The sequence below is a fragment of the Coregonus clupeaformis genome, chromosome 29 (genome assembly GCF_020615455.1).
Source record: "Coregonus clupeaformis isolate EN_2021a chromosome 29, ASM2061545v1, whole genome shotgun sequence".
NCBI classification, from domain to species: Eukaryota; Metazoa; Chordata; class Actinopteri; order Salmoniformes; family Salmonidae; genus Coregonus; species Coregonus clupeaformis.
The window spans coordinates 9,255,283-9,275,058 of record NC_059220.1 but is presented as its reverse complement, the minus strand read 5'-3'; the positions used below and the strand labels follow the sequence as shown (position 1 = coordinate 9,275,058).

Sequence of the window (19,776 nt, the reverse complement as noted above, 5' to 3'; positions counted from 1 at the left end):
AAGGGCACGTCGACAGATATCACCTAGTTGGCTCGGGGATTCGAACCAGCGACCTTTCGGATACTGACAAAACGCTCTTAACCACTAGGCTACCTGCCACCCCTGTAGATTTGTTTGCAGCCATAAATGTCTACAATGTGCTAACATACACAATCTCCCCTTCATCACTTCTAAAGTCTTGCTGCAAATTAGGACCAAAATCTGACCAAACCAGTTTCAATCATCAGATTCTGCCAGTTGCCAGCTACAATGATTAGCCGCCTCTTCTGAAAGGGAAGAAACATGAATTTACATTATTTATAATGTATACTGATGATTGACTTGAGATTATTGATCATTTTTACAGTGTTTTTGGTTTTACATGTGGGGCATTATTTCTTATTTGCAAACTAAGTTTCCCAATGGGATAATAAAGTTGAACATTTTAAATGTATTGTAGTATTACTAAATAATATAAGAATTTAACAACGTTTAAAAACGTCAGCTGAAGCACAGGTAACCTTTAATAGAACAAAAAGCAATGAGTTAACATTTGCTCACAAGCATTCTACGGAGACGTCAGTGAAATGCTACATACCATTTCTTCAGAAGTGGCTCCCGGGTGACAATCTCACGGTATACCTCTTTCAATAAAAAGTTGAGAACTTTTACCAACCTGGTTGAGACTCGGTGGGGGAGCTTCTCCAGCAATTCTTCATGAAGTCATTCACAATCAGCTTCTCACACTCTACTTTCACTTGGTATTGAGGAACGGGTAGCTTGTTATTATTATCCATTTTCTGAACTGTCACTTTCAGCGGCTTATCAGCAAGGAGCTCATAGAATCCATCAAGGGCATTGTCATCCCAGCTGCCTTCTGAGTTCTCAAATTCAGCCAGGGAACACAGAAAGGCCTGAGGAGGGAATTCTAGTAGCTGAAGTGGAACAGACTTCAAAGACTTCAAATCAGTTTCGGACTCATTTCCATAATCCACAAAGACAACAGAGATAACATCCGTTTTGCTAACAATCTGAGCTCGATACCATTGCTCGTCTTCGGCAAAGAGAGCCAGACAAAGACTTCCAGAGCTCAGGGTAGTCATGAGGACTGTGTCCTTCTGCTCAGAGTTTCCAATGAGCTGACAAACTTTAGAGATTTCAGCAAGCTCCTCAGAGTTTGCATACTGGCACCAGAAATAACCAGGGCCAACTATGGAGGAGGCGTACACATCCAAAGTCTGTCCCAGGAACATATCAGGTTTCCAGAATTGCAGCAGTGTAGTATGCTCTCTGTGACTCCTCTCCATCTGGGATGGCAAAGATCCAGAACTTGGGCTTTGTTGGTCAAGGTGAGTAGATTCTCCAGCTGAACAACCCAGATATAGTGAATCTGCTAGTACGATGTTCTTGTCCAGACAGACCTCCCAAGTGGATCCAGTCTCTTTGATGAACTTGCATTCCAATTTTCTCGCACTGTCCGCATTTGCAACTTTTTTGACCTGGCAACTAATTTCCTGCTCCAATCCTTTGTCTTTAGTGTCCGCAAGTCCACTTAAAGAACAATGGATGCTAAATCTTGGGTGCTCCAGGAACTGGGCGTCCAGCCTGCAAACCTTGAGGGGTGAAACGGATGCTTCATTACCAAAGTCTATGTATTGCACATTAACTTTGTCTTCTCCATTTGTTCCTAGAATGACTGCACGATACCAGGAATGGTCATCTGGAAACTCAGAATTCACCAGATCCCCTGGCTGCGGATTGGCAACGTTCTTGCGTGCAACACCATCTGATTGGTCAGAATTGAGTCTTTCCACAAGAGAGAACAGATACTTTTCATCCTCTACTAATTGAACAAAGAAACTTGATGGACTGTTGCATTGTGAAACATAGACATCTGCTACCCAACCTGGTTTTATTGATCGTGTTGGAAGATTTTCAAGTTTGGGGACACTCTCGGAAGGTACATTGGATCCACTTGAGGAGACTCCTGCAAGACCATCATAACAGATTGTCCTGACTGCCAGATTGTCTCCTGAACATTGCGTGGTGCTTGGTGATATATCCATCATTGGAACCTCAGTGGAATTCAATTTTGGAGTTGTTTCTTGTGTAAGACATTTATACCCAGACAGGTTCAAGGTTTCATTTGAAACAGTCACGTCAGAGGAGAAGAGCTCGTCAGCGCACTCGGTTTTGCTGTGGACGTGCGAATCAGAGCAATGCCAGTAACTTCGCATCAAGTCGTTGATAACATGCTCCTCACACTCCACTTTGACCTGGTATTGTGGGGTGAGACTTTCCAGATTATTATACATATTCTGAACTGTAACTTTCAGTGGTTTGTCGACTACAAGCTGATAAAACCCATCAACAGCGTTGTTATCCCAGGCACCTTCTGGGTGCTCAACTCCAGCCAGAGAACACAGGAAGGCCTGTGGGGCGCTCTCTAGGAGCAGAGGTGGAACTGACCTTATCGCCTTAAGATCAACTTCGGACTCATTTCCATAGTCCACAAAAAGAACAGTGAAAAGATCACTAGTTTTGCGAATGATCCGAGCTCGATACCATTGGTTGTCTTCTGCAAAGAGAGCCAGACAAGGACTTCTGGGGCTCAGGGTATCCATGGGGACAGGGTCCTGCAGCGCAGAGTCTACAAACTCTTGAACAATTCTTGAGATCCTGTATAGCTCCTCAGAGTTTGCATGTTGGCACCAGAAGTAGTTAGGTCCAACTATAGAGGATGCATAGACATCTAAAGCCTGGTTCTGGGAAATGCATGGCTTCTTGTACAGCAGGGGAATCGGGTTTTCACCTGAACAAGACAGTTGTGATACATCTGCTCTGACTGTTCGACTAGCTTCAACTAAGGAATGTGCCAACACAATACCTTGATCTTCTAGACTGACCTCCCAAACTGATCCGGTCTCCTTCATGAATGTGCATGCCAGTTTCTTCTCAGCGTTTTCTGTTGTTGTAGCCTTTTTGAACATCATTGTGACATCTTCATCCCATATCTCTTTGTTGTTAGCATTAGTTATTCTTCCAAGTACACAGTGAATACTGAGCCTGGGATATTCTATGAACTGCTTGTCGAGTTGTTTGACTTTCAGAGATGGAATAGTTGCTTCATTTCCAAAGTCTATGAATTCAACATGAACGGTTCCATTCCCAGGTTTGCGCCTAACAACTGCACGATACCATGAGCTGTCTTCAGGATACTCTGCATTCACCAAGTCACCGAGCTGCAGTTCGTTCAAGTCAACTGGAGGGGCATCACAAAATGACGGTGAGCCATTTAGTTTCTCCACAAGAGAGAATATATCATCTTCATCCTTTGTCAACTGAATAAAGAAACTGGAGGGGCTGTTGCAGTGTGAAACATACACCTCTGTTACCAACCCTGGTTTCAAGGGTCTTGAAGGAAGGTCTGTGAGTTTGGAAAAACTACACATCTGTCCACCATGTTCAACCATAGGCTTCATTTCAGGTGTATTGTCCAACAGTGACTGCTGAGGAGTAGACTGTCCAACTTTTCTTTGTGGAGATGCGAAACACATTGCAGTGGTACTGTGCATTATTACCGTTCTCCTCACATCCTGAGATGTTGGCATTTGCACACTTTCTGGCAAACTCAATTTAGTAGTTGATAGTTTAGAGCTCAGAGAAGGCGATTGGACAAAAGTTATTTCTTTTCCTGGTCTCGCCTCTTTCAGCTTCTCTCTGACCTTCTCATTTACATGTGTCGTTCCGTCATACAGTTCAACTAAAAGCTTTCCACCAGAGTCTTTAGCCACCGCTGTGATGGTAAAGCTCAGGTCCGTGGCATGCTTTTCAAACCAGCGGTTGACCTCTTGGGATACATCTTCTGGAACACCGAAGAGTCCAAACGGAACAGCTTGCACAGGAACTGACATGAGCGAGCCGGCTTCCACAGGGCAGGGAAGGATATCTGATTGACCCACTGCAACTGTGTCACCATAATCCACAAAGTGAACCTGAAGGGTTGGATGTGTTGCTTTAATCTGTCCTCTGTACCACTGGTTATCAGTGTATTTAGCTAAACAAACAGTTTCTAGTGATTGAGGACAGTTTGTGCTCTGCAGTGGCTGGTGGCAGAAATGCTGAAGATCTTTTGTCAATTTGTCAATCACACCAGAATTTCTTTCAAGCTGGCCATAGAAGTGAGAAACACTTTTTGCACTCGTTATCCACACCTTCTCTTTTCCTCCAACTTCAATATTGTGTAATGAGAAGTTTTCCGTGTCGGGTGGGGCAGAAGAAAGTGGAGGAGCTGGGGCCTTTACTCCTTTCTGAACCAGTAGTTTGCATGCGCTTTGAACTGGTGTTTCAATATCTACCATATTAACCACCAAGCCTTGGTTGTCACGCATGACTGCATGTACAGTGCATTTCAATCCTACATTTGAGTCAGCAGTGGAATCTACAAACTTCTGGAACTCCGATGAGGCAGCATCACTCCATTCTGCTGGAACAGGACTTGTAGGAGTGTTCAGATTCTGCAGGAAACACTGAAAGGCCTGGGTCTTCAGTCTTCGAAACACTGGGTCCAGGGGGCGCAGGTCCTGCAGAGAGACCCTCCTGGTTTGTCCGTAATCTAAGAAACGCACCTCTACATGGGGAGACTGATCATTCTCAACGATCCGTGCTCTGTACCACATACCATTGTCATGATGTAGAGCAACACAAATGTCTTCATCAATTTGCTGTGGAGAACTGGAGGCATAACGATGCTGCATTTCTTGCATAAGGATCTGAAGACTTGTACCCTCTTGTGCCATCTGGCACCAGAATTTTGCCGGACTTTCAATACAAGATACTTTGACCTCCAAGGTGCTTCCTACCTGGAACAAATGTTCATTGAGGACAGTCTCTGTTGCTGAGGGAGAGTGTGGCGTGGTAAGGGGAGGCACACTGTTGTGTATGTCTGTGGCAAAGCTTTCCTCTTTGACTCGTGGTGGAGGCCTCTCAGACTCCAGAAGACATCTCTCCTTCACTCCAAAAAGCTTGTTGATGTTTACATTGTCGTCTCCATAGAGTGTCACACAGTTGATGCCTTCTGACAAGTTGTGGTATTCAAATTTGGCGATGACAGTCTTGTGCAGCAGCACAGATTTCAGATACTTTATTTCATCCACTGTCCATCCAAGGCCTTTGTCCTCAATACCGTGGAGGGAGCAGACATAAGTTACAACTGGCATTCTGAAGAACTTGGCAGCCAGTGGTCTGATGTCACCCACATGGACAAAGTCTGTCTTCCCATAATCCACATGTAGTACTTCCACAGCACTGTCTGATCCAATGTCCTGCTGTAGCACAGATCGATACCACTTGCCATCGCTCCCTCTAGCTGCACATGGAGCGCCTGAGGCCAGTTGTGTTGCCTTGCAAAAAGCAGATCTTCCTTCGTAGTAGTCATGAATATGCTCAGAGAGTTTCTTCAGCTCCTGAGAGAAAATTGAGAGTTTGCAGAAGATACGCTGTGGGTTTATCACCTCTGTGACTTCCACAGTCTCAATGGAGTCTGTTAGCAGTTCTGGATAGAAGTATTGTTGAAACTTCTCAAGTTCTCTCCCAGCATCAGGCTGTTTGTGTGACACTGTAGGAGGCAATGCCTCTGTCGAGGCAACTTGACTCTTTGGCAAGTTCAGAGACGATAGAACAAGTTGTTTGAATGTGTCACTGGGGAGCTTTCTGGCAAAGCCGACTTCGCACATATGTTTGTTAACGATCGGAATATAAAGGAGGACTGTTCTGTCTGGCATCAATACATCCTGAACCATTCCATTGACCGTTTTGCCACAAAGAGACTCCAAAAACTCTGAGGCTGTTGGAGTCCATTTGTTTTCATGGGATAAGGGGGACACATTGGCAAGAACACAGAACTCCACTTCTGGAGGTAAAAGAAAACAGTCATTCTGACCCCATGCTAAGGTGCTGTTTGTAGCAACATGAGCTCTCCCTTCATCAATGAGAAACACATTGTAAAGCTGCCCATGTCTTGATATTATCCTAGCTCTGTGCCAGGTTACATTCAGATGAGCTAGACACAAGTCTCCAGGGTTTCCCTCTGATTCACAAAAGCTCTGTCTGGGAATCTGAATTCCCCTTCTCATTTGCTGGTAAGCATGTTGCCTTTCTTGATCAAAGTTGCCCCACAATTCCACTAGAGCACAGATAGGATTTAGGTTTACCCTTGTAATGAGAACTGTGACTTGGGATCCTGGAGTTGGCAGTCCAGGAATGGAACACATTTTGAGTAGAATTCAGGACCTCAGGTCACAATTACCCTGGGAATACAAAAAAACAAGAATTAGGTATGTGGATGGTAGGCTACAAAGGAGGTTGGTGGCACCTTAATTCGGGAAAACAGCCTTGTGGTAATGACTGGAGTGGAATGGTATCAAATACATCAAACATATGGTTTCCATGTGTTTGATGCCATTCCATTTGCTCCATCAGCCATTGTTATGGGGCGGCAGGTAGCTTAGTGGGTAAGAGCGTTGTGCCAGTAACCGAAAGGTCGCTGGTTCTAATCCCCGAGCCGACTAGGTGAAAAATCTGTCGATGTGCCCTTAAGCAAGGCACTTAACCCTAATTGCTCATGTAAGTCGCTCTGGATAAGAGCGTCTGCTAAATGACTAAAAATGTAAAAATATTATGAGCTGTTCTCCCCTCAGCAGCCTCCTGTGGTAGGCTAACCCTTTTACAATTACATTACATTTGGCAGACACTAGACAGAGTGACTTACAGTCAGTGCGTTCAACTTTTACAATGGACATATTTTCAAAATATATGGTCATCCATATGATATATATTTTTGTCATTTCTTTCATGATATATGGGACAGTTTTTGTTCAAAATTAAATAAGGAACAAATCAATGCTTATGCATAGTTGGCTACCTTGATCATTAAGAAAATAGATGCACAACACAATGTGATAGGTGGCCACTTAAAACAGATGGAAAAAAACACAAATTATAATTGCAAAAATTAAAGGTTATCGAAAGCTCTCTTTTTGTTGTCAGTTATTCCTTCAAACTTTGCTATAACTATGTGCTACAGTTTACTATTGTGAATTATGTTTGTCAAACCAGCTTTAGCTGGTAGATGATGCCATGTTCCAAAACATGCCTAGAGCTGATTAAGCAGGTCACCAGCTTGCCTAATAAATCAGACTGCGATACCAATTATTGGTACACAGTCTGAAAAAAAGCAGTGCAAAACTTGGAATGTTGACTTACAAAACCAGAATGTTGAATAAAATTACATTTAAACTCACTCTACCGGTTGTCTGTGCGGTTGGTTTCCTCCAAACGTGACGCTTGGCATTCAGGCCAAACAGTTCAATCTTGGTTTCATCAGACCAGAGAATCTTGTTTATCATGGTCTGAGAGTCCTTTAGGTGCCTTTTGGCAAACTCCAAGCGGGCTGTCATGTGCCTTTTACTGAGAAGTGGCTTCCGTCTGGCCACTCATAAAGGCCTGATTGGTGGAGTGCTGCAGAGATGGTTGTCCTTCTGGAAGGTTGTCCCATCTCCACAGAGGAACTCTGGAGCTCTGTCAGAGTGACCATCGGGTTCTTGGTCACCTCCCAAGGCCAAGGCCCTTCTCCCCCGATTGCTCAGTTTGGCCGGGCGGCCAGCTGTAGGACGAGTCTTGGTGGTTCCAAACTTCTTTCATTTTTTGGTACCCTTCCCCAGATCTGTGCCTCGACACAATCTTGTCTTGGAGCTCTACGGACAATTCCTTCGACCTCATGGCTTGGTTTTTGCTCTGACATGCACTGTCAACTGTGGGACCTTATATAGACAGGCGTGTGCCTTTCCAAATCATGTACAATCAATTGAATTGACCACAAGTGGACTACAATCAAGTTGTAGAAACATCTCAAGGATGATCACTCGAAACAGGATGCACCTGAGCTCAATTTTGAGTCTCATAGCAAAGGATCTGAATACTTACGTAAATAAGGTATTTCAGTTTTGTACTTTTAATAAATTTGCAAAAATTTCTACAAACCTGTTTTCACTTTGTCAGTATAGGGTATTGTGTGTAGATTGATGAGGAAAATGTTTTATTTAATCAATTTTAGACTAAGGCTGTAACATAACAAAATGTGGAAAAAGTGAAGGGGTCTGAATACTTTTCGAATGCACTGTAGATATATATACAGTACCAGTCAAAAATGTTTGGACACCTACTCATTCCAGGGTTTTTCCTTTATATTTACTATTTTCTACACTGTAGAATAATAGTGAAGACATCAAACCTATGAAGTAACACATATGGAATCATGTAGTAACCAAACATTTATTTAAACAAAGCAAAATATATTTTATATTTGGAGATTCTTCAAAGTAGCCACCCTTTGCCTTGATGACAGCTTTGCACACTCTTGGCATTCTCTCAACTAGCTTCATGAGGTAGTCACCTTGAATGCATTTCAATTAACAGGTGTGCCGTGTTAAAAGTTAATTTGTGGAATTTCTTTCCTTCTTAATGCGTTTAAGCCAATCAGTTGTGTTGTGACAAGGTAGGGTTGGTATACAGAAGATAGCCCTATTGGGTAAAAGTCCATATTATTGCAAGAACAGCTCAAATAAGCAAAGAGAAATGACAGTCCATCATTACTTTAAGACATGAAGGTCAGTCAATCCAGAACATTTCAAGAACTTTGAAAAGTTTCTTCAAGTAAGTCGCAAAATCCATCAAGCGCTATGATGAAACTGGCTCTCATGATGACCACCACAGGAAAGGAAGACCCAGAGTTACCTTTGCTGCAGAGGATAAGTTCATTAGAGTTAACTGCACCTCAGATTGCAGCCCAAATAAATGCTTCACAGAGTTCAAGTAACAGACACATCTCAACATCAATTGTTCAGAGGAGACTGCGTGAATCAGGCCTTCATGGTCGAATTGCTGCAAAGAGACCACTACTAAAGGACACCAATAAGAAGAAGAAACTTGCTTGGGCCAAGAAACAAGAGCAATGGACACTAGACCGGTGGAAATCTGTCCTTTGGTATGGAGTCCAAATTTGAGATTTTGTTCCAACCGCCGTGTCTTTGTGAGACGCAGAGCAGGTGAACGGATGATCTCCGCAAGTGTGGTTCCCACCGTGAAGCATGATGGATGAGGTGTGATGGTGCTTTGCTGGTGACACTGTCAGTGATTTATTTTGAATTCAAGGCACACTTAACCAGCATGGCTACCACAGCATTCTGCAGCGATACGCCATCCCATCTGGTTTGCACTTAGTGGGACTATCATTTGTTTTTCAACAGGACAATAACCCAACACACCTCCAGGCTAGGTAAGGGCTATTTGACCAAGAAGGAGAGTGATGAGTACTGCATCAGATGACCTGGCCTCCACAATCACCCTACCTCAACCCAACTAAGATGGTTTGGGATGAGTTGGACTGCAGAGTGAAGGAAAAGCAGCCAACAAGTGCTCAGCATATGTGGGAACTCCTTCAAGACTGTTGGAAAAGCATTCCAGGTGAAGCTGGTTGAGAGAACGCCAAGTGTGCAAAGCTGTCAAAGGCAAAGGGTGGCTTCTTTGAAGAATCTCAAATATAAAATATATTTTGATTTGTTTAACACTTTTTTGGTTACTACATGATTCCATGTGTTATGTCATAGTTTTGATGTCTTCACTATTATTCTACACTATTATTTTTAGTTTCAAAACGTATTGCCACAGTTTGCCCTACTGAACACGACCCAGGTCTCAATAGGCCTTGTTGTTAGTCAGAACATCCTTAGTTCAGGCAGTGATGCTCTTAACGCTCAGAAGCCACTGAAATGGAGAGGACAGCAGTAATCTTGCTTGAAGATATCTTATATATAATAATAAGAATAATTTATTAGGGCTTTTCCAAAACTCAAATTGCTTATATTTTCTTGTCATCTCAAACATAACATCAGTCAAAGCTTTTTGTCTGTTTTAGTAGTATTGCATGGTCATGAACTGGAAAAATGTGTCATAAGATCTGCTAGACATTTGGAGCAATGTTGTCTTTCCCTACAGCGAGGTCTTTTGGGTCTCGAAAAACGACATTCATTAAATGGTCTGTCTGCTTTGTGTGTGTGTGTGTGTGTGTGTGTGTGTGTGTGTGTGTGAGTGAGAGAGTGTTAGGGAGAGAGAGACAGGTTGTGTGTGTGTGTCCTTGTGTGTGTGTGTGTGTGTGTGTGTGTGTGTGTGTGTCCTTCGCTGACTCAGCAATCAATGGAGTAAGACGTGTGTTGTGAGGCGCATTTGAAGGAAGGATGGCGTCTGGCAAACCTCACCAGCATGGGGTCTTGTCCATCCCAGGGGGAAATCGACAGACAGGGAACAAAGCACTCTGGGAAAGGAGACAATCTCTCGGCTTGTAGAAAGTTGTTCGTAAAAACGGGGTCTGTCAGTCACGAGGCTCCGCCCAGCAAACAAATACTAGTGTTTTGAAACTGGTGAGTCAGTGAGGCGGAGAAAGAGTGCTCGAAATTAGGTGGTGAGGAGAGGCGGAGAGTGGGGGAGGGAGGGGTAGAGGCTATAGAAAGGAAAGACACTGATAAGGCACAGTGTGCTACTACATGGTAACGAACTGTGAAGGAGGTGTGTGTGTGTGTGTGTGTAAGTGAAAGCGTGAGTGTGTTTCACTAACACTGATGTTTGTTTGCTACGAGATAGGAACGCAAGCTAATGAAGACATGCAAATGCAAACATGAGTGCAGCAATTATATTAAATGAGCACACAGCACTTGTGCATTGCGGTTTTACCAAGGTGGAGTAAGAGATGTGCGGGGGCCTTGCATGCCTGTTGTCCGCCAAAACGCTGGTGTTGTGGTTGTCATGGCATTATTAATTGATCGGCTTATGTATGCTAATTTGTTTTCCCCGGGATGCGGTGGGCGGGGGAGCCGCGTGGGAGTGTGAGAGACAAGAATGCAAATTATAAACACGAGTGGCGGCAGGTAGCTTATGTAACAGTGTTGCTTCCATCCCTCTCCTCGCCCCTACCTGGGCTTGAACCAGGGACCCTCTGCACACATCGACAACAGTCACCCTCAAAGCACCGTTACCCGTCGCTCCACAGAAGCTGCGGCCCTTGCAGAGCAAGGGAAACAACTACCTCAATGTCTCAGAGGGAGTGACGTCACCGATTGAAATGCTACTAACGCACCGGTTACACTTAGTGGTTAAGAGCGTTATGCCAGTAACCGAAAGGTCGCTGGTTCTAATCCCAGAGTCGACTAGGTGAAAAATCTGTCAATGTGCCCTTGAGCAAGGCACTTAACCCTAATTGCTCCTGTAAGTCGCTGTGGATAAGAGCGTCTGCTAAAATGTAAAATGTCAATGTAAGAAAAAGGAGGAGACAGAATGAGGAGCGGCGACACCACAGCAACTTACTTTTCCCTTACTCTTTTAGGAGCTTTGTAAAAAGCCTTTTCTGCAGGGAAAAGTGCCGTTCCACCGAGTCCGCAGCAGCAGCTGGAAGGGACGTGGCCTTAGACATTTGTCAGAAGCCCAGGTGAGGGCAACGAGAGATTGATGATACAGAGTGAGAATTCAATTATACAGTGATGAACTGTGCCCAGCGGGCAAAACTGATTACAATGCCATCATTATGACGTATTTTATGATATCATGGTCAGGTTGTATATGGACTGGATATGTTTTAATCTTTTTAGCAACCAGAAAAAAGGTCCAAAATATGACTTACTTCCCTGTTGTCACAACAACAACAAAATGATTTACCTGGAGTAACAGAGACCATTTGGTGGTTATGACGTCTTCTCAAGACGTCATGTGCCAAATTGTGTCAGCTGGGTATTTTTTTAATCCTGCTAAATATCTTGAGGCTGAGCTGGTTATCAAAGCCAATCAAGCTAAAACAATATCCACCAAGCCATGTGTTGCTTCCCGCCCGAGGAGAATTTGGCCCTAAGGGAGCATCGAAAGGGCATTTGTGGAGTAAATATCTCATATATGTAGAGAAAGCCAAGCGTGTGCAAAGCTGTCATCAAGGCAAAGGGCGGCTACTTTGAAGAACCTAAAATATATTTTGATTTGTTTAACACTTTTTTGGTCACTACATGATTCCCTATGTGTTATTTCATAGTTTTGATGTCTTCACTATTATTCTAAAATGTAGAACATTTTAAAAATAAAGAAAAACCCTTGAATGAGTAGGTGTGTCCAAACTTTTGACTGGTACTGATATATTATATAAATAAATGAGAGAGAGATAAATAAAAACAAGGGAAGAGAAGAGAAGCTCTAACCCCAGAGAGACAGAGATATGCTGGTGGCATCCTATGACACATACATGCATTTCTTTATTTCAGATGCTATACAGATACAGACTTACAGAAGGAGAGTAATTCGTTAATTTTCTATCATATTATTTTGTATAAAGATAGCCATTATATTGTTAGATCATAGGAATAACTCTGGTAGGCCTGAAAACAGTCTTCCTCACCTCAAGATCAACTATCGGAGTCAGTTGGAGCGCCGGGGTGCGCTGCCTTCATATCATAGGCCTGCAGTAGGTAAAGCTTAATAATAGCCACACCATACCAAACATTTCTAAATTGTATTAGGGTCATATCAAAAGTAAGTCAAGCCATTGTTTATAGGGAAAATACAAGCAGAAGAGCAAATGTAAACCAGGCGAAAAAATCACTACCCCCCCCCCCAAAAAAAATTAATAAAAAAAATAAATAAATACACAACCCTCCGCAAAGCAAAATAAATTAATATCCACAACCCTCCCCTATTTTGGACCAACCCTCCCCCCAGTAAATGTCGATCTGCCCCTTAGGTTGGGGGAAAAAATCCATGCAAAACATTGTTCAATTCAAACAATTTCTGCTGAGGGGTCCACAACAATTAGCTATCGTTTTCTCTTTCAGAAACTGACACAGTCCTTTTCCAAATACAGCATCAATTACTGCTCAAGATTATAACATCCTGCCAACATGGTAAATAGACCGGTATTTTATGAAAAATATTTGACAGTATCGGTAGGCTAGGCTATTGTGTGCGATGGGAGCACGACATCATTGCCTATTTAATCCCAGGGTTTATACCAAGAAAGTACACAGAAACCCAATAATATATTGATAAATTAAATATTGAACAACATTTCGTATTTTGCATGCCGTGGGCCAATAGTTCCAAATTATATAGCAAATAATGGGCGTTATTAGCAATAACGGTGCGTGGGGACAATGACTGAGGAAGCTAAGCCAGTAAAAAAATCCATATTACAACTTGTTGTGATAATTGCGTTGTTTGCTCTACAACCCATTCGTTCGTACGCCACTGTGATCTACAATAACGCCGTGACAACAAAAATACAACAGTCACACAGTGGCGGAATAAATTCAAGTACACATACGTTTGTTTCATCACAAACCCCGGAGAGCAACATCTGTCCGGTGAAGTCAACAAAGCAAATATTGCACGTCACAAACAGTTATATGACCTACAGCATGGTCAAGCAAAGTTAACGTTTGACAGTTTACTAAACAACTACTGATTTAGAACCACAGTTACCCGCAAGTCAGCCCAAATACAACAGGAGCACTGCCTCCGCTATTCCAGCACCATTTCAACTTAAACATTTACACATCAAATCAACAAGGCTATATATGCTTAGTGTAGTACACTGAAAAACAAATTTATGTATGGCGTGCGCCAAATTTATGAATCTCAATATTTTCGTATGTGTGCAGACTTTTCAGAAATGGCGCATGCAGAGATTTACGCAACGGTTATAAATGAGGTCCCAGCCCCATGGACAATCGGCTGAGTAAATTCAAATATAATTATATTCAACATTCGTGACAGACAAGGGACGTTTCGGGGGTTTTTTCTATGTAAATGTACGTGGCTATATGCTGTACACAATGAAAAGCATCGCCACATTCAGGACTAGTCACCAGCTTGAGATGGTCAAACTGGATGTCCCAGCGAGGAGTACTCTGTCATTCCATGGTGAATGAAAACTCCAGCTATTTGACAAGTAATTCAATATACCTACCACAACGTTTTATAGAAAACCATAGAATCCGCAATCGTCTTGTAGCCTATTACAAAGCAGACTTCTAATTAGTTCTAAGCAACCATTTAGAAATCAAATGTAAATTCAGAACAAATCCTTACCAAGTTTGATGTAACTTATGTTTGTGAACGTTTTGTATTTCCTCATCGCGATCCAATTGGAATCAACTACCACATGCAATGGACGCCAAATAATGAGTGTTTATTGAAGCCAGTCTACGGGGGAAGGTGGAGGTTGAGGAGCGCCATAGACTTATTTAGACATCGCATCATTGTATATGTCCTACTACGGTGTCTGTGAGCATGGGCAGCGCGGTTGAGGCCATCTCCATTGAAGTAGTCAATTTTCTTCTTCTTGGCAAACAAACTGAAAGGGTGCACACTGCCACCTACTGTGTGTTGTTTGATCAGGTATAAAGCCAATGTTGGCGATTTACTGCCACCTGCAGTTATGGAATGTTTGCTCAGGAGTATAATTAATTGGTTGATCCCTCCTGATGACCTAGAATTATGTGATTTTTCCTTAACCCGTAGGAAGTCCCACGCACTTGACTACTTAAAAATGGTGAAAGTCCTCAATGACACTGCCCATACTAAAATAGGTTTTTGGGTTCTAGAGTCCTCTGTCTATCTCTATGGTGCGCGCGTCACCTGTTGCGCCCACATCCGCAAATTGATACATTAAAGTCATGAGCATGTTTACAACTTTTTGATAATGGATTAGGCAGAATCTACTGCACACCCAAAACCGACCAATGAAGCTGCTGGAGACAAATTGCAAGACTGGAGAAACAGGAAAAAGACTCAGCACATTTATTTTAATAATAGCTGAGATTTCGGTCAGTAGACCTTCATCAGACCATGTAGAACTTTTTTGACGGTGCGACTCTGAATGCAGCTCAAATCTGACTGTTGAGCGCTCCTCGCAACAAACCAACACAAACAGGTAGGTCCTCTTACCTATGTGAAGCTAGCCAAAATAAGGATTAGCCACAATAGTGGAATTTGCGGCTCGCCTTCAAAATAAAAGTCCCTCATTTCAGTGATACAAATGGTGGAATCATGCCATATTTGGACTAGATAATGTTAAACAAGTTTGGAACGTTATATAAATTCAACAAAAGTCAGTTGATCTCACTGTGGATGTATTAGACTTCAGAATTGCATTGGGGGCATACTTATATTTCACTGTAGAGCAGGGGTGTCAAACTCATTTTAGCTCAGGGGCCACATGGAGGAAAATCAATTCCCAAGTGGGCCGGACCGGAAAAATCATGGTATATATAACTTAAAAACAACAACTTCAGATTGTTTTCTTTGTTTTAATACGATCAACATACAACATAAAGCTGGAGCCTGAGGACAGTGTGTCCAAAATAGTACAAGCACAACATCACTATTAATCATAAAACACCTCAAGTTTATTTGAAAATTCTAAAGAAAAAGAACACACAAACACACAATGCCTCAGTGATTAACAGAACTGTTTCACAGATCACAGAACTATATTAGGGTGTCATTTCTCAGGCAGAAATGTAGATACAAATAATGAAATCCTGTTCCCCAAACAAGTGCAAGAACCACAGAGTCAAGAATAGGTTAAATATACAAATAAAATAAAATCAATTAAAAAACAATAGCACATCAACATAAAAACATATAAACATAAATCTGAAAGCGTTGCTCAAACTCCCGTAACAGTCCCGTTATTTTATCTTTGAACCGCTTCATGTCTGCCACATGTTGGGTCGCGCACACATTTTTCAGACAGGGGAAGTGAGCTGCATCACCACCGGCAATTTGCGTCTCCCACAATGACAGCTTCAACTTGAAAGAACGTATGCTGTCATAATACTGCGTGACAACTTTGTTGCGCCCTTGCAGCTGTTTGTTCAAGTTATTCAGGTGCTCTGTAACATCCACCATAAATGCAAGGTCCGGCATCCATTCTGCGGAATGAAATTCTAACACTGGTTTGCCCTTTTCTTCCATGAACTGTTCAATTTCTTCTCGTAAATCAAAGAAACGCCTCAGCACAGCACTCGGCTTAACCATCTTACCTCAGTGTGGTATGGCAGGCCATAGATGTGGTCTTTCTCTCTGAGAAGGCTGTCAAACTGACGGTGATTCAGGCTTCTGGATCGGATGAAATTAACAGTTTGGATGACCACCTTCATGACGTTATCCATCTTTAATGACTTGCAACACAAAGCCTCCTGGTGCAAAATACAGTGAAAAGTCAAAAATCACGTCCTCCATTTGCAGATTGCACTTTCTCTCTGAACTTTGTCCAACGCCTGCTTTTTTCCCGATCATTGAGGGCGCACCATCTGTAGCCAGGCTGACAGCGCGGGACCAGTCCACTCCGACCCTGTCCAGCGCGCCCGACGAGTGCGGTAAAAATATCAGCTGCTGTCGTTGTATCTGTCATCGGCACCAACTCCACGAACTCCTCGGTGACGGTCAATGTGTCATCAACTCCGCGGATGAAAATGGCCAGTTGTGCAACATCTGTAATGTCCGTGCTTTCATCAATTGCAACCGAAAACGCAATAAATGACTTTACTTTTTGCTTCAACTGGCTGTCCAAATCCACTGAAAGATCGGAAATCCTGTCTGCAACTGTGTTTCTTGTCAGGCTGATATTTGCAAAAGCCTGCCGCTTTTCAGGGCACACAATCTCCGCTGCCTTCATCATGCATGTTTTTACAAATTCACCCTCACTAAATGGTTTTGAAGCCGCTGCGATTTCATTAGCAATGAGGTAGCTAGCTTTCACTGCAGCGTCACTGATGTCTCGGCTGTGAGTAAACACAGACTGCTGTTTTTCAGACCCGCCAACAGTTCATTCACCTTCTCTCATCTCTGCTGTCCTTGAAATTGTCATATTTGTCGGCATTAAGACTCACATAGTGGCGACGAAGATTATATTCTTTCAGCACTGCAACATGCTCTGAACACACCAAACATACAGCTTTCCCATTCAATTCCGTGATTAAATAGGATGACCATTTTTCTTGGAACACTCTGCACTCTGCGTCCACTTTTCTCTTTTTTGACAGAGACATATTGGGGCAATGAGGGTGCCAAAGCACATAATGTTAAAAGTAGAAGCCGTAATAAATATCGCGGGCAAAACAAAGTAGCTCATTGGCTGCACGTGCTTGACCTACTTGCTCTGCCCCGGTATAAACAGTTTGCTTGCTTAACACAATTGGTATTGCGCCATCCAGTGGACGCAATTGGAACAGCATTTTATTTTATTGAAAAATTGCAGCGCATTTTTATACTTTACAAAAAAAAAAAAAAAAAAATTTTTATCATCTCGCGGGCCGGATTAAACCCGTTTGCGGGCCTGATCCGGCCCGCGGGCCGTACGTTTGACACCCCTGCTGTAGAGCCTTACCTATGGATTGTGGATCCATGAAATGGGGGATCAGTCTAGTCAGTGACACCCACAGAACACAACTGTGAAGGATTTACACAAATATGAGCGTTGTAGCTCATATTGCGTGATTCTGAAACCACTGAAATGAGCCACATTAAGCTTACCAGTCAACCTACTACATATATTGGACATTCATATTGCACTGGACAGCTGTTACCTATGGATTGTGGATCAATTAAATGGGGTAGTCAAAGTCCCACAATAAGAGCTGCAATGCTAATATTACATATTTTATGTAAATTCTAAACATTTGTTCTGTGGGTGTCACTGAGTAGACTGATACCCCCATTTCATGGATTCACAATCCATGGGTAAGGCAGTACAGTGCAATATGAATGTCCAATATAAGTAGTAGGTTGACTGGTAAGCTTAAAGGGGAATTTCACCCTGGGGGAATCTGGGCTTGTTATCATGTCCGAGGCATTTCTAGGTCAGTGAGATGTGTTTCACACATAATTGCCCAGGAGGAAGGCAGGTCTGGGATTTGCGCGCTGAATGATACACCCTATGACTACTTCTGGTGTATTGAAAATAAATGTAGCCTGCTTTGTGGCATTTCGAAGGCTATATATGATACTGATCGCACTATAGATTTTTGTGTGTGTAGATATGGTTGTCTTTGTTCGGCAGAGCCATTGGGCGTCTTTCGATGTTCCTATCGGTGGATGAATTGCTAAATATACAAGCTGACACATTTTTTCCAGTCTGAAAGACTACAACTGGTGTGGGGCGGTGCTTCGTTCTCTGGCCCAGTCCCTCCCCAAGACAGGCTTTAAAAAAAAAAGGGAGGCAGACACTAACACCATCCTTTGGGCAAAACAGAGAACTGACCAGACAGCAATGACCTCGAGTGATTGCTCTCAACAGGAATCCGACAACGGGACATTTTTTTAATGTTCTATTAGCTACATGGTGACATTCAACCATACATGTTTCAACCGGAATTATAGTGAAGAGGATTCAAAACAGTTGGATTTAGCTAGAAGCTCAGCTACAGCCGATGCCAGCACCAAGAGGGCAGATGACAAATATGGTGGCTAGCTAATTAAGTTATTTTTCCTGCAAGCCACCTAGCTAGCTAACTTTAGTTTATAAACTGAAACCCAAATTGTGTATTGCTGGCTAACATACTGTGTTGCCGTGGGGAGAAATCAAATTCTTTTTCTGTTTGCTAACTTAGGTAGCTAGCTAGTCTAGCTAAGTTAGCTAAACAACTACAGGTAGCCATATCTATGACTAAAAATAGAAGAGGTTTTACAATCAGAGGTTGATTGTAAAACCTCTTCTTTTTATTCTTAGATATGGCTACTAAACAGCAAGTTACAACCAGCCACCTAAAGCTAGGTTTACCAGCAAACATTAGCACATGACTGCCATTGGCTAGTTAGTTAGCCTGGCGCCTGCTAACTTATATGCCATATCTATGACAAACAAAAAAAAAGTATGTTTATGACAAAAGCGTAATGTTAGTTTTTTCCAACTGCTTACACACAATTCCCAAAACTGCACACACAAAATGCAAAATGCCTCACATCTCCTTCAAAATGTAACACTGCATTCAAAATGCCATAAAAACATGTCAGAATGAAGCATTTGCATTAAATGGCAAACACTTCTTTCATAATAGTACATTTTTGGATATACCATGTAAACACTGTTGTTCTAAATCTCTTTGGTCTTGCATAGGCTTATATCTGCATTTCAATACAATGTTCTACAGTGAAAGTAATCTGCTGAGAGGGGTAACAAGTACACTGTAAACACCAATGCAATGTAGAAACAGAAAATATTTATTTAAATACTGTTGTATACAGTAGCATACAACAAAACCATAAACATATGTAAACCAAAAGTATATTCTTTAGAATACAGTAAAGAACACAATTCCCGGGGGGGCAGTCCAGAAATTGGTGGGGTGGGGGGGGGTCACCAGTGCTAAACTACGCTTAATCTCTTCTCCGGGCTGGGTCTGGCCACAATACTTCGTCCACATCACAAGATACGTTTTCTCTTGCCAAACATCGAGGGAAGTATCTCCTAGCATAGCGTATCCAACCTTGGACAGAGGCAACCTCTATGTCCCCACATGCATCCTCCATTGCCTGGAGAAGCGGCATGCAGGCATAGGGTTGGCGATCATACACTTTCCAGCGCCAGGCTGAGAAGAATTCCTCTATGGGATTTAGAAAAGGTGAATATGGGGGTAGATACAAAACTACAAATTGTGGATGGGTGGCAAACCAGTTTTGGACCAGAACAGCCCGGTGAAAACTAAC

General features: G+C 42.6%; 1 protein-coding gene across 1 annotated transcript; it reads right to left on the bottom strand.

The window, feature by feature from the left end:
• Positions 1-37: 37 nt before the first annotated feature.
• LOC121544628 (tudor domain-containing 6) lies at positions 38-14,238 on the bottom strand. The gene is made up of 3 exons (XM_041854616.2): positions 14,155-14,238; positions 656-6,287; positions 38-266 (listed from the first exon to the last, which is right to left on the bottom strand). The coding sequence occupies exons 2-3, from the start codon at positions 6,249-6,251 to the stop codon at positions 217-219; spliced, it is 5,646 nt and encodes a 1,881-aa protein (XP_041710550.2). The 5' UTR covers positions 6,252-6,287; positions 14,155-14,238; the 3' UTR covers positions 38-216.
• Positions 14,239-19,776: the final 5,538 nt, after the last annotated feature.